General features: G+C 42.0%; 3 protein-coding genes across 19 annotated transcripts in view; 2 read left to right on the top strand and 1 right to left on the bottom strand.

The window, feature by feature from the left end:
• SUN1 (Sad1 and UNC84 domain containing 1) overlaps positions 1–9,358 on the top strand; it is a 35,690-nt gene extending 26,332 nt beyond the window's left edge. For all 16 annotated transcript variants that reach the window (XM_052772259.1, XM_052772266.1, XM_052772263.1 and 13 more), the window contains 11 exons: positions 640–785; positions 936–1,160; positions 1,462–1,548; positions 1,924–1,967; positions 3,013–3,152; positions 4,061–4,311; positions 4,846–4,930; positions 5,459–5,574; positions 6,058–6,225; positions 7,055–7,147; positions 7,587–9,358. In XM_052772259.1, the coding sequence (XP_052628219.1) occupies positions 640–785; positions 936–1,160; positions 1,462–1,548; positions 1,924–1,967; positions 3,013–3,152; positions 4,061–4,311; positions 4,846–4,930; positions 5,459–5,574; positions 6,058–6,225; positions 7,055–7,147; positions 7,587–7,700 (1,469 nt within the window). In that variant the 3' untranslated portion in view covers positions 7,701–9,358. The remainder of the gene's footprint in view (positions 1–639; positions 786–935; positions 1,161–1,461; positions 1,549–1,923; positions 1,968–3,012; positions 3,153–4,060; positions 4,312–4,845; positions 4,931–5,458; positions 5,575–6,057; positions 6,226–7,054; positions 7,148–7,586) is intronic.
• An 849-nt stretch (positions 9,359–10,207) lies between these two features.
• GET4 (guided entry of tail-anchored proteins factor 4) lies at positions 10,208–23,758 on the top strand. Of its 2 annotated transcripts, none has more exons than XM_052772926.1 (9): positions 10,208–10,401; positions 15,252–15,330; positions 15,751–15,832; positions 16,791–16,940; positions 18,675–18,768; positions 20,708–20,848; positions 20,932–21,007; positions 21,195–21,267; positions 22,393–23,758. In XM_052772926.1, exons 1-9 carry the CDS (start codon positions 10,247–10,249, stop codon positions 22,479–22,481), a joined length of 939 nt encoding a protein of 312 aa, XP_052628886.1. In that variant the 5' UTR covers positions 10,208–10,246; the 3' UTR covers positions 22,482–23,758. The 2 variants fall into 2 exon arrangements, with proteins under 2 accessions (XP_052628886.1, XP_052628885.1); XM_052772925.1 differs by having other exon boundaries at positions 10,209–10,401; positions 18,630–18,768.
• A 1,457-nt stretch (positions 23,759–25,215) lies between these two features.
• ADAP1 (ArfGAP with dual PH domains 1) overlaps positions 25,216–26,902 on the bottom strand; it is a 62,524-nt gene continuing 60,837 nt past the window's right edge. The window contains exon 11 of the mRNA XM_052772929.1: positions 25,216–26,547. Within this exon, the coding sequence (XP_052628889.1) occupies positions 26,519–26,547 (29 nt within the window). The 3' untranslated portion in view covers positions 25,216–26,518. The remainder of the gene's footprint in view (positions 26,548–26,902) is intronic.

Raw genomic sequence — 26,902 nt, 5'->3', positions numbered from 1 at the left:
GCTACTTTGGGGAGAAGATGAAGCTTCTCAGAAGCTTCTCAGAAACTTAGTGCAGATTCAAAATCCTCTGTACTAGGAAGAATAAGAAAGGAAGAAGTTACCCTGTGTGCAAAATGCTGCTACTTCTCACTTAAGATATTGCAAAAATAAGTGTAATCTTTGTGAAATGCTAGATTGTTTTCATGGAAGCCTAAGTTTCCTCCAACTTTTATTAGATATTATGCAATGTGGTATGTAGTAAGTAGGGTATAAGGCAAGATATTTTCCATTGAGACAAAAAGCAGTATTTCCATTTGCCTTCAGTGAGCATGGCCTGTCTTAATCAGTAAATGAGATCTATGTGCCAGGGAAGCAGTAGTATGAGATTAAAGATATACGATATGTAAGTGTAAGTTGTCTGCCATACAATTGCGTGAGTGGTACTGATGGATCTTCTTTAATATTCTGGAGTGCTTGACTTAACAATTTTAAAGCTGGCTCATGCTGATTTTTTTTAGACTGGAGTAGTGTCCACTGTGAAGGCTACTTTGCAAACTTAAGGTAGCTTTTGTCCCTAAGTAGGAAGACAAATTGTAGATATAAGCAGTCTTAAGGGAGAATTCTCTTGAACACCATTTTTGCTTTTTGTTTCTGATCTAGGTATATGGTTCTGGGGGTTTGATGGCTTCATTTCATCATTACCTTCGTTGAACTGGACAAGAATTGATAGAATACAGAGAATAGATGACTCTATTCATGTTCCTGAACGACAGGATGATTTTTTTCACTCTGTGCAACCCCCAAAGGTAAGGGACAACAGTCTAGGGAAGAACTTCCATATCTTTTTAAGACTTCTTACCTCCCACGTCTTCAATATTTTGCAATAACTATTTGACACACAGGGTAATGTAAATAAATGTCTTGATTTTTATATATTAAAAATCTTTATACCTTAGGATACCATAAATACCTTTGATTCTGGTCGTATAACTGAGCTGGAAAAGCAAATGGCCTTCGTGTCTGACAGATGCCATCACCATGATGAAGAATATAGCAAAGTAATGCTCCTACTCCATAATCTTCAAGATCAGGTTGCCCAGATGAGTGACAAAAGTGAAACATTGAAGCTAATAAAAAATGTGATTGGTCAACATCTTAAAGATATGAAGCTGGAGGAAAAGGTAAGACAGTCAGTTATTGATGCTTTCTGATCCTGATCAAAGTATTCTGTTTTAATAATGCAGATTGTTAGCGATTGGACTTTAGCGTTCTTTTTCTGTTACAGAATTAACTGATAGGTAGTAAATGCTGAATCAGGCCTTTACTTTTATTACAGATTCTATAATTTCTCACACTACATGCAGGATAAATCACTTAAGCACTTACAGAATGAAATAAAAATTATGCTTTGTAGAAAATATCAATTATGCTATTTGTACTCCAAAAGAAAATACACCATCTCTTTCTTCCCTGTTTTCTAAGACTGACTTCCTGGCTTTACATCAAGAACATGAGTTGCGCATCCTGACACTGGAAGACCTTCTTGGAAAACTCTCTGCTGAATCCAAGGTATTGGAAGTTAGCTTTGCTAACTCGCTCTAATTGTAACCTGTTGATAAAAAAGACTTAAGTTTTTTGTTGGTCATCCCAAACCCCAGTTTGCTTTACTCTAGCTATTACAGTTCTTTAAATCTCAAAAACTTGTTTGTGTTTTTTTGCTCCCCCTTCTTGGAGGGGGTTTCAGTCCAAAGATTAAAAATTATTCACTTGACCAGTGAGGCAGGTTCTATTTGGAATAAAATCTTACTATAGAGGCACAAACATGCGTGTGGGGAACAGAGTCCTGTATAGATGGTGCTAAAATCTCTCATTTTCATTTAACATTCTTTATCTTCTTTCTGTCACTTGTGTTTCTTTGTTAAAACTGAATTTTGTATTTTTTAGGACATCCAGAAGGAGCTTGACATAGCGAAAGCAAAAACAGTGAGGTATAAGCACTTTTCAAATATTTTGCTTTTTCAATCCTGATGCTAACCAATGGTGATATACATGTTCTTCTTTGAAATACAACAATCCTTTTTCTTTGTGTCAGTTAACTGATCTTAAGAGTTTGTATTGTCAGCAGGAGTACTTCTGTCTACAGTAGACTTTAACTGTGATGCTGAACATCAGCACAAGGCCCACTTCCAGTGTGTGAGCAGTCCTACAACTACATTTTTCACTAGAGAAAGCTATTTATATGGAGGAGGAGAATGAGTGACTTCTCATTGTCTTATAAATGCATTAGAATATTTCCTCAAATTGCTCAGTGAAGTATACAGTAACTGCTTTTGACAGGCTTTATATTTAAATTCTTGGATTGTATCAATTCTAACCTTTGTCTCTGTTTTTGGTTTGCCAGCTATGCTACTTTCCACTCATGTACTGTGTAACACCAGGATAAAAACTGCAGCACTTCATAAAGTAGTTTCCCCATTGGGAAGAGGAAGAGAAACACTTATTTGCTGAATTGCATTTAAATTGGATCTAAATGTAAAATGGCTTTAGAATGACGGCTGATACCTTTTTCCATAGCATGCACTGAACACTGATCTATATTGGTTGTATGTCACCTGCTACTTAAGCTCAACTTGACACTTGCCTCTAAAGTTACTCTGGTTTAAGTAGGGTAACCTGAAACTTGCTCTAACTAGTGGCAAACTCATGCAAATAAAGTTTGACTGGTTTGCCAGAAACCTTAGATTCCCCAAAATCTATGTATGTTTGAGTTATTAACTTGTCAGCCTGGTGATGTTCTAAAGTCATCACTGCTGGATTTGTCCACAACTTCAAAATACTTTGCTTTGAATATATTAATCCTAAGTATGCCTTAAATAACATCTTCAAGGAACTGCAAGCTCACAGCACCTATCATGGTGAATAACTAAACTAGGAAAGCAGTTTGCATTAGACAAGTATGTTCTCACACTTTTGGAAATTGATGGAATGATTCAAACTACTCTTTCCTAATTATTGATTCCTTGTTTTTGTCAGAGACAATGATGAACATGGTCAACTTTTGGACAAAGTTAAAAAGCTAGAACTAGAGTTGTCTCAGATGAAATCGGAGCTGTTAACTGGGGAAAGCATGAAGACAAGTTGTGAGAAAACAGATGTCATTCATGAAAAAGTAGGTTCTGTAACTGTCCCAGTAAAACTTGGTACTACTTGATCACTAACTTTCTTGAAATGCACTGTAGTAAGTAATGGGGGGGTAATATTCATTTGCAAGAACGGTAGTGTTCTATGTAGTGGTACTGTAAATTTTTTCCATTAGTGCATAACACTTTACTAGACAGGAGTTTATGGCTTGTTTTCTACAATGGCAGGGCTTTTTGCATTTAACATGTGATGCAGTAGCACTTCTCTGTACAGTACTTTGCTGTTCTTACCAATGTATTTTGCTAACCCATAGAAATGTGGAAAAGAAACTTTTGTAAAAGCAAGTTAGGTTTGTTATCTGAGAGTTGTTTTAAAAAATCATGCTTAAGTTCTTCTGAAGCCTTTTATAAGGTCTGACTAGAATGTAGCCAACAAAATACAACAGTAAGTATTGATATGGGATTATCCACTTTAACTAAAACACCATCTTGTGATAACATTCAAATATGATCTAGCTATTTTATACGGAATCAAAGCACACCATAAGTGATTAAGAGACTTGCTTAACTAGGCCTAACAAGTACACTGCTCCCCTTAGAGTTGCTATGGTGCCTTCTTTGAACTGTTGCAGTCAACTTTTTTTTATTTTGAAGTGTTAGTCAGACCACTGATGTAAACTGCATAGTTTGCTAGGGCTTTGCTAGGTGTGTCTTGTTCACCAAACTGATGAAAAGTCTAGATTTCCCATGTGGTGTTCTGTACACCTGACTAGTCTGTTATTCCAGTGTAAGTCAATGTAGTTAAAGCACACGTGAAAGCTAGACTTCTGTGTAGTACTGAATGTATGTATTGATTTCACATGTGCCTGTTATAGATAGTATTAATGGTTTATAAAGACTAATAATTTCTATTATAATTGTTAATGGCTTCTACTAGGTAGATGCCCAGGTCAAAGAATCTGTGAAGCTAATGCTTTTTGGTGATCGACAAGAAGACTTTCCTGAATCGCTTCTCCAATGGCTGACGTCCAATTTTGTGAGCAAAAGTGATCTGCAGACTTTGCTGCGTGATCTAGAGTTGCAGATCCTCAAGAATATTACTCTCCATATGTCTGTTACAAACCAAAAACTAACATCTGAAGTAGTAACAAATGCTGTGACTAATGCAGGGATTTCTGGAATCACGGAAGCGGTGAGTGAGTTCAAGGTCTCAAAAGTTCAACTGCAACTATAGAGTCCTTTTATAGGCATTTTGTGGAGCATCACTGTCGATATAAATGTTAATGATTTTAAGAGATGTTGGGAACATTAATTGAAATGGGGAGAACTACAGAAAATGCTTTATCAGGTGTATTCGTATAGCATTGGTTGTTGCAGGTTGTGAACGTTTTGTGGTTTTTTTTCAAAGTACGCTATCTTGAAAATTGGAAGAATTCCCAAGAAACAAGTATACCAAAGAAATGCAGCTCAGGGTCTTGGGAAGGTGGGGGAAAGAATGCAACTTTTGAAGAAAACACTAGTCAAGATGCAGTATGAATTTGTATTTTAAGACAGACAACCATGCATTAAAAATGGCCTCTGTCTTGACAGAGGCTTTAAAAGACTTGTGATGGAGTGCAGCATCTCAAAGAAGCTTGCAACTTCACAGGTGTGTATATATCAATTGTTTTATCACTTGATATTAAAATCTTTCTCTTTCCGTTCTCTCCTATGTGTACATCTGTAGCAAGCACAAATTATTGTAAACAATGCACTGAAACTCTACTCTCAAGACAAGACTGGTATGGTGGATTTCGCCTTGGAATCTGGAGGTAAATAGTAGAGGAAACACCATTTTTACTATTCATGTTAGTTATATTTATTCATGTTATTTACTAAAAAATCTTAAAATGAAGACTAAAGGTTAGTAGAGTATACTTGTGTGTTGCCTGATCATCAGACTATTGCAATCTATGCCTGTTGTTTACAGGGTTATACATCAGCCTAGGTATGCATGGATGGGGATAGAATAGTTCTTCTAAGCGTGTGTACAACTGGATAATGGAGAACCACAGATGTGTTTGTGTGGGGTGTACACACCACTGAACTCATCAGGGAAAAATGTGTATCTTTTAGCCCTCCTAAATGAAAACCCTTTAACATGTTCTTAAAATAACATTGTACTTGATAGAAGCATTGTATCCCAGAAAATTATTAGACTTTAACAATATCTTCAGTAGGTTTTTTTATGAGGAAAATAACTGGTATATTAGTTAATCTTTGTACAGATCTCTGCCTTAAAAGTATTCAGGAAGAAATGAGTAATTACTTCTGCTAACCTGATGCATTTTTTTTTTGAGGTGGCAGTATTCTGAGTACTCGCTGTTCTGAAACCTATGAGACTAAAACAGCATTAATTAGCCTCTTTGGAATTCCTCTGTGGTACTTCTCTCAGTCTCCCAGAGTGGTGATTCAGGTAATTAAAGGCAGAGTAAACAAATTCAGCAATGTTATTTTGTGTCGAGTGATTTGGATTGGTTTTTTGGATGCTGGATGTTTCTGTCTGTAATATATTGGGGGCGTGGGTACTTTGAACTATGTTCCCAAGAGTGCGATTCTTCTGGTAGTTCCTGGGCACTGCTTAAGTCCTACTCTAGCAAAATGAAGAGCCTTATAGGAGGCTTGGGTAGTGCATTGGCCTTCTGTAAAGTGGGAGCACTGGGAGGGTTCCTGTTGAGAAGTAATCTCAAGGTGGGTTTTCAAAACACTGCTGGTAGTTCAGGTGGATATGCTGTCTTCCTGAAGAGTTCTACCAAATAGATTATATTCTGCTGCTTACTATCTAAGACTGTCCCTAATAATTCAGAATTCATTACAAAAAAATCATTACAAAATGCTTGTGGCTGTTTTTCTGTTGTTGTTGTGTCCCATCCTGTTCTCTCCCCTTTCTCCTGTCTAGCCGGACATGTATCCAGGAAACTGCTGGGCTTTCAAAGGATCGCAGGGGTATCTTGTAGTTAGACTTTCAATGAAGATCTATCCAACTGCCTTTACAGTGGAACACATACCAAAAACACTTTCACCAACAGGAAATATCACCAGTGCTCCTAGGAACTTTTCAGTATATGTAAGTTTGTCTCTGAAATTAAGTTGATGTTTGTATGCATAAAGAATATTTGTGTTACATATCTTGGAAAATAATGACTTAAGGGAGGACAGCTAAGAAGAGAAACTGTTTCTGTCATTGCTCTTAAAATTGCTTATATTTTTTATGAGCTTTGAGATTAAGAATAAGAAGTGTTACAACTAATTTTGGCGGAGTTGTATCTTTTCTTTTGCTTTATATAGTAGTAAACATTTTTGAAGGGAGATGATGGTTTTTAGGTTGGTTTAGTTTTCATACACTTTAATTGTTCCATCCTTCCTCCACTCCTTCCCTTCCCCCCCCCCAAGTTTGGTTCTTCATGTTATCTATGATGTGTGTTAAATCTGTTTAAAATTGATTTTAACTAGCAGCACAGCTGCATAGGTGTGACTGCAGAACAAAGACCACAGGCTACATCAGAGTATAGTTGTGATACCTGAGAACTTTGTCTAGTTCTTCTAAACACTTAAGCAATCATCCACAAGCGTCTTGAATCTTGACTTCTGTCTTGTTTTCTCATTCTTCTTTGTCCTGAGCAGTTTATATTGTACACTGTGATAGTGTCTTTTGCCATGGAAGTTAAGGGGTTTGACCATGAAAACATATAAACATAGCACAAGTATTTGTAGTGCAGGAAACTCAAATACAGAGCTGTGCCGGAGCAAGCATTAAGTTACATGGGAAATGTTCTGATCCTGGTTTGATAGACTTCTGAATGCTGTCTGTTGATACTCAGTTATGCAGACATGCTTCTGGTTTTGGTTTGACTTCAAATTTGACAGAAGCAAAAATCTTTATCCTGTTGTTATAGGGTCTAGATGACGAATATCAAGAAGAAGGCAAGCTTCTAGGACAGTATGTCTATGACCAAGGAGGAGAACCACTGCAGATGTTTCCAGTGATGGTAAGTCTGGATGGTAAGATTTAAAGCATCAGGAGAAAGATACTCGTGTTTTCTATGGTAGTGCACAATGAGCAGTGAAGGACAAAGGTCTCATTCTCTGTTGGGCACTGTAGAAACTGAGGTAGAAAGCATCTACCCATCTGCCTCAAAACCTATGGTCTAAATAAGTAAGAGGAAAGGTTTGTGCCATCTGGACACAAACGGTGTGAAGATGCTAAACTATATATAAAGAGTCTGCTTCATGCTTCTTCTGACTCCCTTCACAAATAATCGGTTGTAAGGTAAGGAAGGTTCTGTTCAAAGTGGCAGAAACTTCCCAAGGCATGACAGTTAGTAATAAAAGTTGGTAGTTGCAGGAATCTAAGAAAGCAACTTCAGTTGCACCTGTTCCTACTAGAAACCTAACTCTGGTTTGTGTGTTTGCTTTTTCCTTCTCCAGGAGAAAAGTGAAAATGCATTCCAAATAGTAGAATTGAGAATTTTTTCTAACTGGGGACATGCAGAATATACATGCCTTTATCGGTTCAGAGTGCATGGGAAACCTGCCGAATAATCTCCGACACTACAGCTTGGGTTGTTTTTGTTGTTGTACATTTTGTTCTCAATTTGTATATACCGGAAAGCCTAGAACACTGGATTCTTTAAAGGACGAGGATACAAGATATGCACTGCAGAGCTATTGATCCTCTGATAAAGGCAGAAGACTGTCAGCAGAACTGTATGAAAAATAATTTTTATTTGCTCTAATGCGCAGCTTGTAATTGCCAGTTAGCTTTATATTTTTGTGTCCATGCTGAGAGAAATAATGCATGCAAACTACTCTGGTTCATAAAGCCCAGTTGGCAAACAGGTGACACCTATTTTATTACAAATGAATGTATAGGTTTTTTAAAAGAATAAACCACACTTTCTGCAACTAGGAATCTGGTTTTTTTAAATCCAGGACTTAACTGCATACTTCTGTTAGTTTGGCACCATAAGCCAAAAACTGTGGTACATTTTAAAGACTGACTGTGGCAAAAGGTGTCCTTCAGTTGACCCTTGGGTTTGACCTTTTTGGTGGATCCAAAAGGGTGGCTTTGATACATGTTGGAATATAATAAATACTACTGTCAGGGAAAGTTAACACAACCAAAACTAGTTTAAACACCAGCGACTGAGAATGCTTTACTGTGATTTGTGGCCATGAATTGCTCTAAAAGTCAGGGATAACTTTAACTGCAGTTATTTTAAGGGTTTTTACCATAGCAACTTGGCCAGTTTGTTCTTTAGTGTTAATTCCAACTCGACCTTGATGTACTGACTAACTGGATCGGAGCTGATAAGCCTGCTAAATTGCTTAGTAAACATTAGTATACAGCAATTAAACAATCTTAATATGTCAAAAGTGATCTCTTTGCGACAAGAATTCCTTAGGCTGGTTCATTGTTATACTCGGTAAATGTTGTACTGTGAGAATGCAGTATGTGGAATAAACCTTGCTACTTCACATTTACAAGAGGGACTTCTGCTCAGTACTGCTGTATTGAAATATATGGGCATTCTTTAGATCATCCCCAGAAACCTTAGTCGGGTGTGAGAAGATTAGGGTGATGTCTTGCTCTCGGAAGCAACATTTCCATGCAGAATGAGATGAAACTGCTTATTGGCCCCCTTAGGACTGCTACTTTGAAGATCTTTTTCAGAAAAGATTCCTGAAATGTACTTGTATGCAGAATTTTTATCTTGCTGTTATAATGCATTTTATAGTTACACATGAACTGTTAACACATGGAACTGCTGACTGGTTTTCTGAATAGAGTTACATATGTTGCACAACAGTCCTCGAATGTTTTTAAAAAAAAAAAGTCTCCATGTGAAGAACTTTTTTTCACTTCAGCTAGAGACAGAACCTATGGCCTACGCAGAGGAGCTCGATTACACATGTACAGCTGTTTTCATATTATAGGTTACATATTTAAAATTAGAATTATCCTGTGTAAATTGAAATTAGGTAGCTGGGGTGGGAATATTTTGAATAACACTAACTTATTTTTAAAAAAAGCAAGATAGGACTTTGTGCAATGTATTTTTGTAAATGCTTTTCAAGATGTCTGTTATTCTTTGCTGCCTCCAAACTGACAAAATGCTATTGAGATGTTTAAATAAAGAGTTTTAATTTTTAAAAGTGCATGTAATATTTGAAACAAGAAATAAAGCTTCTTTTCTGTATTTTTCATCACCTGCTTGAATAACTGAGGACAGGAGTGACTCTTAACACTAGAACTGGCATAGTGCTTTCACCCCATGGCTCGTTTCCAAATACACTCGACCTCTTTCTGCCCCTGCCCCGATTCCCTCCAGAAGCGATCCTCCCTGGTAAGTGTGCTGGGGCTGAGGGCTGTCCACAGAACTCTGAAGCGCAACTCCAGGAGCGGTCTGTGTTCGCCAGCCAAACACCCTGGCCTTTCTTTTCCTTCGGAGTTTCTGGGCAGCCCTGTCTTGTGCTGTTAAGTGCACCTTGAAACTTTTGAAAAAAAAAAAAAAAAACACAACCCTACACGTCAGTAGTTGCTGGATGATTTTCAGCTGCGTGCAATACCCTTTCGAAGTGTTGGGGGGTTGGTTGGCCTTGTTTGTTTTTTTAAACCCTTTCCTCAGCCTTGCCCGTGTCCCTGAGCCACAGCCCTGCACTGCTTGGTGTTACTGTCTGCGATCCACACGCCCTTCCCGCTTTTTTTTTTTTTATATTCTACTTTTTCCTCGGGCTGGCTCGATACCGAAACCAATCTCTGACACAGCCCAAAGACCGTTGGCGTTTCTTTAACTCCGTTTTTAGCCGGTGGACGGGCTCACTCCCCCCCCCCCCCCCCCCCCGTTCGGTGGAGCTTGCTGATGAAAACGACCCTGTTCCGTTCCGCCCCGCCCCGGGAGCAGGCGAGGCCCCGCCCCCCGCCGGGCCCCGCCCCCCCCGGGGGCCCCGCCTGACGCAGCCGCGCCTCCTGAGCCTCGCAGGCCGCCGTCAGAGCGGGCGGAAGCCGGGCAGCGAGGCGTGCCGCCGCTCCGGGGCTGCGTGCGGCTGCGCCCGCCCTCCCTTCCCCCTCCCCCTCCTCCGCGTTGATGGCGGCGGCGATTATGGCGGCGGAGCAGGAAGCCGCGAAAGGCGGCGGCAGGAACCGCGGCGGCGTGCAGCGCGTGGAGGGCAAGCTGCGCGCCAGCGTCGAGAAGGGCGACTACTACGAGGCGCACCAGATGTACCGGACGCTCTTCTTCAGGTAGGGCCCGGCCCGGCCCGGCCCGCCGCCCTGCCCCTCCCCCGCCCGGCCTTCCAGAGCCTTCCCACGCACTCTACCCTGCTGCCGCCCGCCGCGCCCACGCCCGCTCCCCATTGGCCGCCGCTTCTGCCCATCTCCGCCTCCTGGTCCCTCATTGGGCCCTGGGGGGGGCGGGTACGTGCTTGTGGAGGGTAGGGTGAGCGGCGGGGGCCCGGGGGCAGCGGGCGCCCCGCGGGGCTGCTGCGGCCCGGCGGCCTCCCCCCTCCCTCAGGCCCGGCCGCCGCTGTAGGGGCGCGGGGGTCGTGTGCGGGGGCTTGGGGCCGGCGCGGGGAGCCGCTTGCTGGCCGGGGTTTGAAGGTGAACTGCGACCGCGGCCCGGCGGTCCGACCTCGACCCGACCCGACCCGACCGGCCCGGCTGAGGGAGGCGGCGGCGGCTGGGCACGGCGGGGGCTCCCTGCCGCCGCCTCCCGGGAGCACACCGTCCCGTTGACGTGCAGGGGGCGTGTTGCGTCATACTCGGCAGAGGTCACGGGCAGAGCTGAATTTCCCTCCCCGGCCCCGAAAGTCTCCTGGCGGCCCCACGTCCCGAGGAGGCCGAGTAAGGGCCTCCCCTGCCAGGCGGGGTGGCCTGGGTGGGCCTCCCCGGGGGGCTCGGGGCTGGGCTCTCGGCGCGTCCCTGGCTCCAGGGCCGTCCCTGAGCTCCTCAAGCAGGCGCCGTCTCGGCAGCCTCTGGTTTGCCAGCTTATTTTAAAGGCCGGCCTGCCTGCGAAGCAGATTGTTCCAGGGGTTTAAGGTTTTTGGCTTGATTGCTCAGCCGAGGAGTAGGGCTACTTTGTTGCACGGCAGTCACCCTCCGGTACCACTTTTAGGAAGGGGGGCAGCTCTCGGAATGGCAAGGATCACCTGCACGGAGGAGCGTTGTTCGAATAGGTTGTAGTTGGCGTAATGTTTGTGTACGTGACAATGGCTAAGTAGAGCAGGCCTGGACGCTTTTTCAGAAATACTACTACTACTGCCTGTTATGTCTTAAGAAACTTATTTTTATTGCAAACCTTTTTTAGGTTTTTTTAATTTTATTTTTCACATCCACCGTAACTTGTAGTGGTCACCCTTTCTCTTGTCAAAATTTAAAATGTGGACCCTTGCTTTCAGGGGCACAGGACTTCCATAGGAAGCTTCTTCCAGGGGCTTCCTCGGTGGGTCCCAGCTTGCTTTGTTTGTGGTTCTGCTGCGAGAGGACAGGTGGGGAAACTGCTGTCTGGGTCTTGGTAGCTCACTTGTGTGTCAGCTGTCTTCAGAGCTCCTCTGAGTTGGAATGGGAACAGGCCTGTGGGTATCCTTGGAAAAATAGCAGCCAGGTATGTGGGGAAGAGAGTCCTTGTGCACCGTCTGCTTCTGCTACCAGCGTACACTAGATAGCCTGCCCTACCAAGCACCATTAGATTAAAGCAGTTGTCTTTTGCTGTAGCCTTCTGATGGGATCAGCAAGGGCACCATCTAGGCCTTAAGACTTAAATTGTATTGGAGAATAAATCTGAATTTAAGACAGAGTATGGCCTATTTTGTAGTAAGGATTATGTGATGTGATGGCTGCAGTGGCGGAAGATGACTTGGCTCAGCAGGTCACTTCTCATCCAGTCTTCTGAATGTATTAACTCACATACTTTGCTTAAGCTTCCCTGAATTAATTTAGAATCGAAGATCCTGCCTCTTCCGTTTTAAATTCAAGAGAAAGAAGGTGCTCAGTTAAATAAAAAGGCAACATTTGCATAGCTGGGAAGAGCGTTTCCTTCTAGGCAAAAAGATGTAATGAGACTGTGAAACTTGTTTGGAAAGTCGCTGAGGCCAAAAAAGAGTCCTGGATAGTCTTGTCTGTCCTCTGTAAAATGTGTGTTAATGTCAACAGTTTTCCAGAGACATAATAACACAGAGTGAGATGATCTCAGCTGTGGAATTGTAATTGGGATAGCCAGTGTTTACGTGTTTTAAACAACACTGGCCTCTAAAACATTTGTTCTGTCACGAGTTGCACGTTAAACCTGAAATCCTGACTCAGAGTTTCAGAAGTCATAAACTGAGATGTGTTTGAGGGTGGAGGAGGGGAAGAAGTGCAGGAGGAAAGATTACCATAAGCCTGCCTCCTGCAGACTTCTTATCCCTGCCTGTGATCCATGGAGCAGGTGGAAAACTTCTCTTCCTGCCTGACCCCAAGCTGCGAGTCCTGTGTTCCTCCGACCAGGAGTACCTCCACCACTGTTGTTACTGTACGGGCTGGCTGGGTTGAACTCTTCTCTGTCTATGATTTGGTGATTGAGTCAAACTTCCAAGTTCAACATCCCCGTTGTTGTTACATTGGTGTCTGTTTTCCTGCTGCTTGTAGGTACTTTTTCTGGTATGAATGATCTGTTCCAGGATTTCAGTGATGAAAATGTTTCTCTCTTGTTCTAAATGCCGTTTAGATCAGTGTAGTGAGTATTTATTTTTGTTAGAAGTTCTCTTTAAATAAAAGGGTTTTTTTAAAAAAAAACAACCACAACTCTTTTAAATGTATTTTGTATTGTAAAGCTGTTTTCAGCATCTTTTAGTATCTGCTGTAGTAATTCCCAGACTAGGAGCTCCCAAATAGCCTTGGGAATCTACTGGAAGCAGAATTTGTGAAAGTGGGTCTACACTGAGATTGGGAGCCAAATGCCTAGAAAGAAGCAAACCTGGATGTGACGCCAACTGTAAAAGTGTCGGAGCTGCCCATCCGTTTGACTAACACGCAGAGCATTTACAGTGGTGATTGCAGATCTGAATTTTGGAGGATACTTTTTCTGAAAAAAACACCATCATGCCATCCATTATTACAGTTCTGTGAACTGTTACAGATAAAAGACCTTGGGGTTTTTGGAGGCCTGTCTCCTCCCTTGCTTGTTGTCTGATCTGATTTTACCAGTAGGACTTGTCCCTGGAACTGTCACGTGTGACAGGAATCTCGCTGCAGCACAAGAGCACGGTATCCACCGTTTGCTCGTTTTCCCTCTGGTTAGTGTGACCCTCTCCATGCCCGCACTGTCCCACCGCTCCCCTGACTGCCTCAGTTCACTCCCAGAACCACCGGCCCCTCTCTGTTACCCCGCGGGGATGCTCGTGCATCGGATCTGCTGTACGGGGAGGCCTTGCCACTGCAGGAGCAGAGGCTGCTCTGACTGCTGAGAACCGAGAGGGGTGAAGCAGGGGCACAGCATGACCAGGTGTCGTAGAGGACAAAATGCATATTGCAGATATTAAAGCAGCGTGGTAGAACTGACATCTTATCTTTTTGATATAAGCAAACTGGCTGTTGTTATTAACTACTCAGAAAACAGACTTTCGGAGAAGCAGTTAAGAGAAATGGAAATTGGAAACTGTATCTGCTGCCACACTTTAACTGCTTTTATAGGAAATGCTGCGTTTATAATCTAGAGAGGTGACTGTCCAAGACCTTTAGTTACCGATAGTGACGATGTGCAGGAGGCTGCAATCACAGCACCATGGTGAGAGGCTCCTGCTCTTGAGGTAAACATTAGGAACAAATTCTTTTATTCTTCATTTCTTGGTTAACTCTTAAGTGAGTGTGCTGGTTTTGACTGGAATAGAATTAATTTTCCTCACAGTAGCTAGTATGAGGCTATGTTTAGGATTTGTGCTGAAAACAGTGTTGATAACACAGGGATGTTTTCATTATTGCTGAGCAGCGCTTACTCAGAGCCAAAGCCTTTTCTGCTCCTCACCCCACCGCACCAGCGAGTAGGCTGGGGGGGCACAAGAAGTTGGGAGGGGACACAGCTGGGACAGCTGACCCAAACTGGCCAAAGGGGTATTCCAGACCATATGATGTCACGCTCAGCATATAAAGGTGGGGGAAGAAGGCGGCAGTGGGGGACATTCAGAGCGATGGTGTTTGTCTTCCCAAGTAACCGTTAGGCGTGATGGAGCCCTGCTTTCCTGGAGATGGCTGAACACCTGCCTGCCCATGGGAAGTAGGGAATGAATTCCTCATTTTGCTTTGCTTGCGTGCACAGCTTTTGCTTTACCTATTAAACTGTCTTTATCTCAGTCCATGAGTTTTCTGACTTTTACCCTTATGATTCTCTCCCCCATCCCACTGGGGGAGAGTGAGCGAGTGGCTGTGTGGTACTTCGTTGCCGGCTGGGGTTAAACCATGACAGTGAGGAAGGTGGAAGCTGCAGCAGGTGTGTTTTGAAGCACTGTATTGAGAAACCAGACTTGTTTCTTTTATGAATTGGTGACTCTGTAAAGTGTTACATGGTATATCTTGTTGGCTGTTCTTTTCTTACCCATCAGAGACAAGCAGAGGACTAGTATGTGGCTGATGTCTCCTGGCAGACAGTAGTAGTGGTCACAGAGACTTAAACCAGTGGAAAGGAGACATCGGTGAGGAGAGGGCTGGAGTCGGTTGGGCAGCGCTGGGTGTGCGAGCTGTCCAGGCTGCGTTCTGAAAACTGTTTCACTGTGACGGTTTTGGTAAAGGCTCTAATGTGACGGTCTGAGCAGTGTGGTTCAGTGCATTGGCATCTTTTGCACAGGTGAACTCCTGGGATCATTTCCTTTTCTTTGTTCCAGCCCAAATCAGGTTTGAAGCTCTCAGTTTTCATTCTTACACTCTCAAGTCTGGAGCAGAAAAAAGATTGTAACTTGCAGTAAAAGTTACATCATTATGGAAACTAACCTGGTTTAAAAATAAATCCCTTATTGCCTTTATTTAAGATTTTAGTGATCTTTAATCCTTTAAACGTGAGTAACTTTAAGCGTACACAAATTATTTAGTGGTAATTTTTATCAAGGCTTTGCTGTTGTTTTCAGGTATATGTCACAAGGAAAACATGCAGAAGCAAGAGAACTAATGTATTCAGGGGCTTTGCTGTTCTTCAGTCATAACCAGGTAAGTCACTGGTTGTGAGTGTGGGTTGAGGAGGGGTCAGTATTCCAAGTTTTTGAGGGGTGAATGGTGAATTCTCAATGATAAATGTTTGGGGTAATTGCTTTGTAATCTTCTGTTTTATCTCTTTGTTGAGCCTTTCTCCACAAAGAAGGATTATGCCAAACTGGAACATAAAGCAGAAGTGTTTGTGAGCATCCAAACAACAATTGTAACCACATTTGTTTTGCTTTCCTGGAGGCTTCTCTTTTGATGCCATCAAATTAGTATAATCTTTTTATAAGGGGAGGTTAAGACTTGATACTGTGCATTAGCTGTAGATGTTGATATAAGTATTAAATCTGCCTCCTAACAAAATTCTGGCTGATGTTTTCTTTTATGTACTGATATGTTCATCACTACCAGTATGTGTCTGTTTTGTAGCAAAACAGTGCTGCTGATCTGTCCATGCTGGTTTTGGAGTCTTTGGAGAAATCGGATGCAAAAGTAGCAGATGACCTTTTAGGTGAGGTGACCTTTGCGCTCAGTTTGATGGTGTTTAGATGTGCTTTCACTTCATAGTGACTGTTGTTAACAGACTTGAAACCTGAAATCCTTTTTGTATGCCCTCCCACATGGCTAAGGGTTACCTTCATCCTAGAAATGGACTGGGGGAAAACTTTATTAGAGAATAATGGATTCCTGATAACTTTGTGGGCATGCTTAGAACAAATACTGCAGTCTTGTGGCATTGTCCGTTCCTCAACACAGCAGTAACATATTGTCTGCACAGTCACTGATGTCCCCAGGGCTTTGGTGGGTGGTGGTTTCCCACCCTAGCAGTGTGGTAGCGTGCACATTATTTGTGATTCAGCTGTTCACAAGGAAATTTTTCTTGTTTGACTGTGAGATTTGGTAAGCAGGCAATTCAGGGAGACATTCTTAAGAGCTGCCTGGCCAGACTACTGCTGCAGCATGGGTGAACTGCTCCTATTAACAACCTGTGGATGGAGACAGACAAACAGAGGCCGTTCTTTGTTTACTTAGATCGGCACTAACATTTTGTATCCCATCTATGACTTATGGTGGTGCTTTTCCAAACTACAGCCCTCTGTCCCTCACAGCTTCCCTGTGAATGGCAAGCAGTCCCATAACCTGCAGTCTTTCCTCCTCCTTGGAACTGCATGGTCCTCTGGGATATCCTATCCCAAACGATGAGACAGGGAAGCTGTCACCAGCTGACTGCAAGGCACAGCTTTTGGCTGTGGAGGAGTGATATGAATATGGCTGGCTGATAGATGCAAGATTGACTTGATGTATGAGAAGTGGCTCAAGTTCAAAGTCACTCTTTTTTTAAGGTGGCTTATGGAGGCTGTTAAGGGAGGTTAAAGACACGATAGCACTGTAACTTAAAGATGCACTAGAAGCAGCAGTTCATCCTATTTCTGTTAATGCTAAATATTTGTGAATCTTATTGCTTCTAGAAAACTTGGCTAAATTGTTTAGTTTAATGGATCCAAATTCTCCCGAAAGAGTGGCTTTCGTATCCAGAGCACTAAAATGGTCTAGCGGGGGATCAGGAAAACTTGGACATCCAAAACTACACCAGTTACTAGCAATTACCCTGTGGAAAGGTAAGAAAAATTAACTGGCTTTTCTGTGCTTTGTTTTGAAAATGTTGGAAGTATGATATTGTAAGAGATCTACTTTGGAAATAATCTAAGGAAGCTGAGATGGAAATGATTGATTGAGTTCTGCTATTACCTGATTTTTGCAATAATTTCAGCTTAATGTTACTAACAAAAAAACCCTGGGGCTGTAACTCTATATTAGTGCAAAACCCAAAACACAACTGCTGCTCTCTGTAAAAGGAAGGTTGATCCTTTAGACGCTGAGATAGTTTGATGGAGTCATTAGAAGGAAAATTGCTGGCAAGCAAAGCTGTTCTGTTGTGCGTTTTTTTGGTTTTAAATCCTGTATAAACATGACAAAGATTGAAATACACCACCTAGCATCCAAAACAGTCTTTGGATCTGTAATTAGGTACTTTTTGAGATGTTGACCAGCAGGCTTATTCCAGAATGAATGCTGTTGCCTTTGATTTATGTGGGATTTTACCACTTGTGATGGGATGTAAGATAAACCAAAAATGCATTAAATAATTATTTTAATTGTGAATGATAGCTAGTTTTTAAAGTCTTATGTTTGAACCATAACAAAGATGAGTGAGAACAGTTGAATAAATGCCATCTCTTCTGTGGTTTCTCGTGAGTTAATAGCTGTGCAAGATGATTGATTGTTTATTTTAAATTTTTCAGTAGCTGCAAAGTGATGATAGTGATTTCATAGAACAATCCTGACCCAATGGTCAACATTCCAGCTCGTTGCCTTCCTGCGTGCCATGGGCAATCCCGTAGCTGTTCTCATGGGGCTTACGTTAGCTTGATGGCTGCTGCCAGCCAGAAAGGGAGGATTTTCCTCAGAGCATTTAAGTTAGAAGCTGAGATACAATTAGGATAAGAAAAGGTTGTATTCTGAAAGTAAAAAACCCCCATTTTGTAGCCATCTGCTCACTGTTCTTTTGAAGAGCAAAATGCGTACGTTTTCTTAGTCTGTAGTTTTTGAGAGTTTCATCACAAAAGGCTCAGATTTTTAAAACAAAGCTTTTAAATTCCAAAAATTAGCAGCTATCCCGTTTTGATTTGTCATTGCAGTGATTTTGCATGATGCTTTGCTTCAAGTTAAGTTCTAACAAATCATTGCTATTTCTTACACCTTTTTTCCCTGTGTAATTGCTGTTCTATTCAGCATATGGAAGCAATTTTAATTCTGATAGCAAGAGTGGGCTAAGCTAAAAATAGGAAATGTCTTCTTTCTTTCTGTGCACTTAGAAAGAAGGACACTGAAGGTGGTGTTTGACTTCTTGGTGCACATAGTCTAATATGGAACTACTTGATTCTTCTCCCAAGCACTGATGATAGCACATGAAGTGTCAGCATGCAGTTAGATAAAATGATATGACCGCAGCTCAAACTGTTTGTCCCAGTGGTAGCTGTATTTTGTGGTGGCATTGAATAAACTGTATTTAATAACAGTTGTTCAGATGTATTTAGGATAACATATTTAATATGTCCCTTTATAAATTGTTTGTAACTTACAAAGGAAAAAGCCCACTCTTCTTTTTGCTAGTTGTCTTGTTTATATACCATGTGTGTAGCTCTTGTCCTTTTACCAGCTGTAGTGTACAAGCCTAACGGATTTGTTTTTACATTCAGGTATGATGAACTGATTTCTTAAAAGCCATTTTCTTTTTCCTTTTATAGAGCAAAACTATAGTGAATCTCGGTATCACTTCTTGCACTCCACAGATGGCGAAGGATGTGCAAATATGCTAGTAGAATACTCCTCGTCCAGGGGATATCGCAGTGAGGTGGACATGTTTGTAGCACAGGCAGTACTACAGTAGGTGTTAAACTTTTTTTTTTTAACTATTTTGCTGAGATGACACTGTGTTGGAGGCCAATCTAATTTAATCACGGTAACTGTGGGTTAACCATGCATGCGTTTCAAAAGAAACTGTGAAACTGGCCAGAGCTTCTGAAACTCACTTTACGTGGTAACAACAGGAGAAAACCATCTCAAAACTGGTGTTGAATTGGTCAGATTGGGGAGAGAAAAAAAAAAACCCCGCAACATATTAAGGTCGAAACCTGAAACCATGTTAATTGCCTGAAGAATTAATGTAATCTGTTTGACCCTGAAAGCACAATTCTTAGCTTTGTTAATACCGCTTTATGTCTGGTTAGGGCTTACCTTGATGTTTTAACTAAGACTGGACCTAAGTAGGCTCTATTTTTACCTTTAGTGTAGTACTCGCTCTCAGTCTCGTTGTCCTAAGAGACAATTTGTCTTGGGTCACCCTGGTCTGTGAGCAGCAGTGCGATGGTTCTTGGTTTGACAGAGTTGCTGGTGGCTTTCATTTACTTTGGGCATTTATTTTGTAGGAGGTGGGAATGTAAGCTATTATGTGCCTTTGCAGAGCTCATGTACAATTAAGGCTGACAAAGCCAATTTTACTGTGTTTAATCAGCTGATGGCTTTCTTCAGTCAGAGAAAGCAGCTCATGGAGGAGTCTGAGGAGGAGGTGGAGACAGGACTGTGCAGCAGGGAGTCAGGGAGAGAGTAGGTGTTGGGGGAGAGGGAGGAGGTGAGAGCAAGTCTGTCTCTCTTTTGGCAGTGCTGAGCTGTCATATCAGATTTGTCCTGCTTTCCATAGCTGGTTGATATAGATTGCAGTGATTTTGAGCAGTAGAAGATCTTTTATGGAAATCCAGTATATGCAGGACTCTTAAACAATTTTATGGGGCTTTTTTTCGGGGGGGGGGGGGGAATTCTGGGGAGAAGTTACTAGTAGGGGGTTATTTTTTCAATATTTATACAGCACTACTACTGCATCTCTTAGTGGCCTATGTCTCAAATACTGTACTAAATCCTCTTACATAGCAGTTTATACTCTCATGAAAATAATTGCAGTTCAGCAGTAAGGCAAAAGAGCCCAATGCCCTTGCATATGTGAGGGTACAGAATTAGAGGCCAGCCTGTGACAAGAATGAGACTGCTCGTGGCAGCCTTCCCAGTGCTTGCTGACAGCATTTGTCCCAGATAAACCCTCTTGTTAGGCCTATGGGACTTGCAGAGATTGCCAGTTAAATTAACTGGACCCGAACAAAGATTTGATCAGTTTGGGAAATTGATCTGTTAAGTGGTGACAAATGGCTTGGGAGCTCGAAGTGTAGCTTTATTATGAGACTTTTAGACATGTGTGTCAAACTTATTAGTGATCCTGATGCCGTGTTATTTTGAGGTACTGCTAATAGAATGACAGAGTCATCGGATGCTGCCAGATACATACTGAAAGGAGATGTGTTTGGGAGTGGATGGGACCAGGAGAGAGGTCTTTAATTAGGTTTTTACCTCAGCATAGTAAACTCTGGACCAGTAAATGCAATGTCATGTTTAATTTGAATTGCGCGGTGGACAGTATTTCCACGTTTTTATTTAATTGATGCCATCTTTTAGTAACTGTCCTGTATACAATCTGCTTAGATCTTGGTTAAACTCATTCTATTAATACTTCATGTCACTTCTCCCTCCCAACCTGCTTATTCCACAATGTAGTTTAGTAGCGACTTTCCCCTTCCTCGGTTAATAGCCAAACCATTGCCAAAGATGTACACCTCTACCAGTTAGAGGTTTTTGCCATCAGTTTAAGCCCGAGACAGTTTCTATGCACAAATGAAGTAGAGATTGTTGAGCAGTTGGCTTCCCTTTTTCTTTCTGCATGTAAAACTACTTCTCTGCCTTTTATTTTTAACTTGCTCTGTTCTGTTTCCTTTTTCAGATTTCTCTGCCTAAAAAATAAGACCAGCGCATCAGTTGTTTTTACAACATACACACAGAAACATCCTTCAATAGAAAAGGGTCCGCCTTTTGTTCAACCACTGCTAAACTTCATCTGGTTTCTGTTGCTGGCAGTTGATGGGTACAGTCCGATTTTTCTCATGTTGTTCTTGGTTTCCTTTTCAGTTGTGTCTGAGATTACATTTTTGGTTGTTTCCTTTCTAGAGGAAAACTAACAGTATTTACAGTATTGTGTGAACAGTATCAACCTTCGCTGAAAAGAGATCCCATGTATAATGAGGTGAGTTACTTTTAGTTGTAAACAGGATTTAACCTACAGAATTAGTTAAATAATAGCTGATTGTCTCCTGTTTTGTGACTTGTAGATACAAGTCAGCGATGTAGCTTGTGTGGCATGACCGCTGCCCATAGTATTTCCACCTGTAAACAAAGTAGTTGACACTGTTCTTCGTCTCCTGTCGTTTCAGTACCTAGACAGAATAGGACAGCTTTTCTTTGGTGTTCCGCCCAAGCAGACATCATCCTATGGAGGATTACTAGGTAAGGCTTATGCTGACTATTGTTTATAGGTACCACCAGTCTTTTCAGAGCAGTGGCTTATACAAAACGGCTGTGCTGGAAACAGATAATTTGTTCTAACGAATGTATGAGTTTTTTCATAGCCTGTGGAAACAGTCACTACTGTAGAATACAAGATGAATTGGTTGCATGTGAAATTAATTTGCTGAAGCTAGTAGACTTTTCATCTTTGGGAAGGGGAGACTCTGTAAATGACTCTTATGGTTAATTTTTGACATTATGGTATGACTTCCAAATGTAAAGAAAAATCTTGTTTGTGTTAAAGCTTAATTTCTTCAGACTTCAGTGGCTGATTTTCTTTAAGTCAAGTCTGGGACTTTGGTAGAGGCCTAATCAGTCCTGATATAAAATGAATGTTCCTAGAGTAGAAGTTCTGAAATTAGTACTGCCCTTCTACAAAAAATGAAAGGAAATAGAGAAATTCAGCCCTCATTTCCTGGCTCTTGAATAAAACGTGAGCAAATTGAACTGGATTACTTTTGTAAAATCGATTGTTTTTTCTTGAGAATTAAGCTTCTCTGTTTGTTTGTAAACTGAATTGCAGCTTTACCTGCAAAAGTGAATTCACCGATACCCAAAGTTTGATGAAAAGCATGAGCATCTCATAGATCCCATATGTAAATAACAGCTTTTCAGCAATTCAAGCATCTTTAAATTGAATAAAATGGGGAGAATGCATACATGCCTCAAACAAGTTCATTATAGCATGATGCAGACCATTGCTGGGTTTTGACAGTTTCATGGCTGGAGGTGTGTCTTTCCTCATTTGGTGGTTTGGTTTTTTTCTTTTGTCTCAAGCAGCAACTATAGTACCTAAGTATGTGACTTTTCACTAGGGTTTTTCCAGTGTAATCCTAGAGAAGGAACACTATCAAAATACGGCTTCCCAAATCAATAAATTTCTTAATGGAAACCAGTGTGGGAATACTAATGTTCTGCTGAGATTCTTCACTTTTTAAAAAAAAAAAAAAATTTTTTTTTTCATATTTGAAATCTGCACCCTAGTAGGGTGGTAGGAGAATAGTTAAAGGTTTTGAGATGAGAATGTAAAACTAGCAATTTTGACTGTTCTGTATTTTATTCTAGGAAATCTCTTAAACAGTCTGATGGGAACTGGAGAAGATGATGACACAGAAGATGGTCAGGAAGATAGCAGTCCTATCGAGCTCGACTGAATGTTGTTGTCACTGGGTGCCGTGTAAATCTGATGATTCGATGACTCCAAAGACAGTTTTGGAATTTGAATCCTGCAGTTGTTTCTTGGCGCCTAAGAGGGCTCCTCCAGTCTTTTAGAAATGGTTGCTGAAATGTTTATAATGATGTTCGGTCTATATTATTTATGTAAAAAAAGAAACCAACCAACAAAAAGTAGCCAAACGAACCAATCGGAGCAATTGTTAGCAGGTTTCCGATACAGCGGCTGGTGACTTTGATTAAAATATAGTCTTCTACGGTTTCTGATGCAGTATTCCCTTTTGCACAGTAATTCAATAAAGCATAAATATGGGTCTTGTACTTCATGGCCTACCCAATACTGTCTTTGTTATGAGAAAGCCTCCTTGAACTCTACCACCTCCAAGGAAGATCTCAAAAGGCAGGGTGATCAATTGAATAATTTATTTGCGAGGCTGGTGCCAAAAGTACTGTGAGATGAGCCAAGCAGCATAAGTTGAGATGCACATCCAAGAGACATTGATACCAAGAACTCGCTTCCACTGCCGTAAGTAACATGCACACTATTCATACTGCCTTTCACACTACTTAAGGTCTGGCTCTGGTCGAGCCCATGTGTGTGTTTAGCCGATACTTCTGAAAAGCACAAGATTGCATTGCTCTTGAGTAAAAGCCGATCAGTGGAACATAGGTAATTGGCTGCCATGTGGATCTCTCTTGCCTAGGTATAAAAAGTTGGCATCTAAAATACCTCCTCTGGCTTGTGGCTCTACTCCTTTGGAATAGGTTCTTTTTCAGTGTAAGTTCACAACCATACGTAAAGGTGACGGCTTTATAGTGAATGAAATGATTTGCTGTGAGCAATGTATGTGTTTGAACTGCAGCTGTATGTAAAGAAAAGGGATACTGCAGAACTTTTGGTTCTTTATGATATATTTATTTTTCTTGGTGATTGATTCATTTAACACTTTCTGTAAAAAAAGAATAAATCAATAAATAATGGAGTAACTTCAACCCCAGTGGTAGGCATAGCCATTCTACTTCTCCTCCTCTTTAATGCAGCACAGCGGATGTCAGTGGTACAGTGAACAGATGAACTGGTGGAGAAACGCTTTATTTTTTCACGATGAAAATAAAAAGGCTTAGATTAATAAACAGCAATCATGCATGGGGGAGGGAGGGATTAATACAAATTTATTGACTGTATGAAAAAGAAAAGGCATTGAAAGGAAGACTTTGTGTTAATTGTGAAGTCTCAAATAAACACTTTATACCAGGATATGTGGTATTGCTGCTTTCTAGTTTTACGAGCAGAGATCTTACTTTCCTTCCTATTTTTTTCCCCCTCTGCATTTGACTGTGGATCACCTGGAGCTCAGTGCTGCAGCTTTACCTCTGTGCAGTAAAGGCATAGTTTTTTAGTTCCATACTGTAATGGCTGGATCAGATGTGATTGCTTTGATTTGCAGCAAGTTCAGGGAAGAACCCCCTACCTGGGATGATGCTGTAGACATTTAATAAATGCTCTGGGACGCCAGGAGCGGTTAAAAGCCACGTCACTGCATGCCTTTGGCTGCCAGCGAATGTCCCTGTCTTGGGATAGCTTAAGGTGTCCAGCAGCAACGATCCCTCCTGTGTCCTGCATATACAGCTCAAAGTGAGTTTGCGTGTTCACCTCGGCTCTGCCAGGTCCGGGCTGCTGAATATAGGTGTGTGTATAAAATACATATTGAAATATATATACTACACACACAAATAAACAGCCTTTTGTGTATGTAATAATTTATAATTAAATAATTGTATGGCATATCATTTATAATACTGATTATATTATATTATACGTGCACACAAACAATCTTTATAGCTAGCTATGAAGACAAACAACCAGCCCAGCCTGGCAGCTCCCTGCTTCTAACATGCCTTGGTTTTTCAGTGTGAATGAGTGACACTGTATGTGCAATACACATATTTATAAATACTTTAAATTAAACATCTATCTATAGTTATGCATACACATATGCATGTAGATATATGTACATTTATATGTAATATATTTATCTTAAATTTATAAATTATATATATGTAAAAATCATGCACATGTGTATGTTTATAATATAAAATAATTACCTAAATTTGGAATTATAAAAATGTCTCTATACATATAGACATGTGCATGAAATACATTTAGCTTATATATTTGTAAATTAAATGTATATGGCTAATGATGGCTACATATATAGAAGCATGTGTTCATAGGAACACACACATAAAGTGTATTACATATGCTATAACAACTATGCACAAATAATTGTGTCTGAATAGTCAACAACTCCTTCATAGAATTTATTTCTATAGTCCTAAGAAATATATATCTTTTGTGTATGTGTGCATACATAAATATAAAATATGAGTATTATATAAAATAACTATATACAATATACACTATATAATACACATATACACAAATAAGTATAATATGGAGTGTGTTATATAGTAGACATAAATATGTGTGTGTAGTTTACATGAAATATATTTGCCTGATCTCTACATACACACACACACACACACAGCTGCTCCCCCTCCCCTGCCCTGAGCAGCCCCGGGGGGGCAGATGGTTTTGTGGGTGTCCCACACCCCCAGGGCTCGACCAGCACCATCACCTACTTCTTTTCATTTGTTGTTTTTTTTTTAACCCCCCTCCCTCCCCTGCCCCAGCACCACACAGCCACGGATGGCTCCGACATAATAATTTATTGGTTTGAATGACATTTAGTACCACAGTTGTCTTACCAGTGACAGAACGAATGCATACAGCCGATGAGATGCTCTCATTTACACACACCAACATAAGAAACGCGTCGGACAGGTCCGTGCCTGGGGCTGGTACTTCAGTGGACACCGGAAATTTCATTTTTGGGTAAAAATCCAGCACTTGGTGTGCAAGTCCCAGCCTGCCTGCCCCGACCGCAGGAATTACAGTGCTCAACACAGCGCTGAAACGTCACTTCAAGCAGCTTTTTTTTTTTTTTGGCAGGGGGCGGGGATGGAAAAATCAACAAAAAAAAAAAAATCAAGAGAATTATTGAAAAAAAAAAAAGTGCAACCACCAGTCTGGAGAAGCAACGTGCCATCGGCTGGAGGGACGTGCCTGCTGGGGGTGGGCTGGGACAGGCTTTTACATCTCCTGTCAGAAAAACTGCACCTAAAGCTCAACCCCCCCAGCCCACGCCAGGCTCCCAAAATGATGTGAATCCCCCAGAACCACGAAACAGGAATGACCCGGGGAGCAGCGCATGGGCCCCGACCCCAAAAGCTTTGCTTCCCCAGCATCGCCTCATGGCTCGGTGCCCCCCCCAACCCGTGCCCTTCGTTAAGCAGGTAACGAGGCCGACGATGCCCATTCCCTCTATTTCTAAAACCCATTTCACCCTAGCCCGGGTACGGCATCACCACCGCTCCCCAGGTGAGGCAATTTACTTCTCATTTACCCCGATGCCGTCCGGAGGCTCAGCCATTTCGCGCGTCACCGTTTCGGATGTTTCCAGGTCGATGCTTCGCATCTCACGGGGACGTCACCGCTCGGGGACCCGCAGCCCCCCGCCCCCCGCCAAAAGGGCTGGCAGCGAGCTGGGGCTGCGGGGATGCTCAGCTCCAGCCCCCGGGGACCAGCGCGTGGGGAAAAGCCCCATCTCCCCCGAGATGTGCCACCAAGAGTCTTCGCCGTCCCGCCGAAGCCGGGTGGGACGTCCCTTTCAGTGGGTGTGGGGTGACGAGGGGGCTCGCGGGACCACCCGTCCCAGCGGCACGTCCTGTGGAGCGGCCACAGAGCCGAATTTCGGGTTGGATCAGCATCTTCTCCGACGTTTCGCTGCCGCCCTTCTTGGTTTCCGACATGATCAAGTGAATGATGAGGGGAAAGGGAAGTATTATTATCATTATTACTGTTATTATTATTATTCATTATTCTTAACATTTCAAATAAAACCACGTTGTGTTGTAAACAGAAGCTCACTCCTCAGGTCTGCCCAGCCAGTCCCAGCTAAGGTTTATGTTTGAAATGGGCTTCCACTGAAAGAAAAAAACAGAGAAAACAAAGCTAAAACCAGGACAAGCACTAGCAGGTGGCGACAGCCCCGCACGAGCCCACCCTGCGGATGGTCCTTGTCCTGCTGATACCCCTTGGGTCCGATTATCCTTATAACTGGGTGACCGATCGTCCTTAGAGCAGCGTGGACATCACGCCAGAGGTGAAGAAGAGGGAAGGATACGATCCTTCTCCTCCCAGCGCGAGTCCCTCTCTGCTTGGACAGACTTTGCATCCTCCCCGCACCCGAGGGAGCGATGCCGCTGCATCCCCGATCCCCCTCCATCCGTTCCGTCCTCTCATGCACGGGAAATCAAGGGACCGAGGCTGACCTCCAGC

This window comes from Harpia harpyja, chromosome 21 (assembly GCF_026419915.1).
Source record: "Harpia harpyja isolate bHarHar1 chromosome 21, bHarHar1 primary haplotype, whole genome shotgun sequence".
In the NCBI taxonomy this organism is placed as follows: Eukaryota; Metazoa; Chordata; class Aves; order Accipitriformes; family Accipitridae; genus Harpia; species Harpia harpyja.
This window is presented reverse-complemented; position numbering and strand designations above follow the sequence as displayed.

Bases quoted from the DNA above. Each gene is read 5' to 3' on its own strand.
- GET4 (XM_052772925.1), top strand. From the start codon at position 10,247: ATGGCGGCGGCGATTATGGCGGCGGAGCAGGAAGCCGCGAAAGGCGGC. The intron at 15,331-15,750 runs GTAAGTCACTGG...TCTGTTTTGTAG, and splicing joins TGTTCTTCAGTCATAACCAG to CAAAACAGTGCTGCTGATCT. The intron at 21,008-21,194 runs GTGAGTTACTTT...CTGTCGTTTCAG, and splicing joins GAGATCCCATGTATAATGAG to TACCTAGACAGAATAGGACA.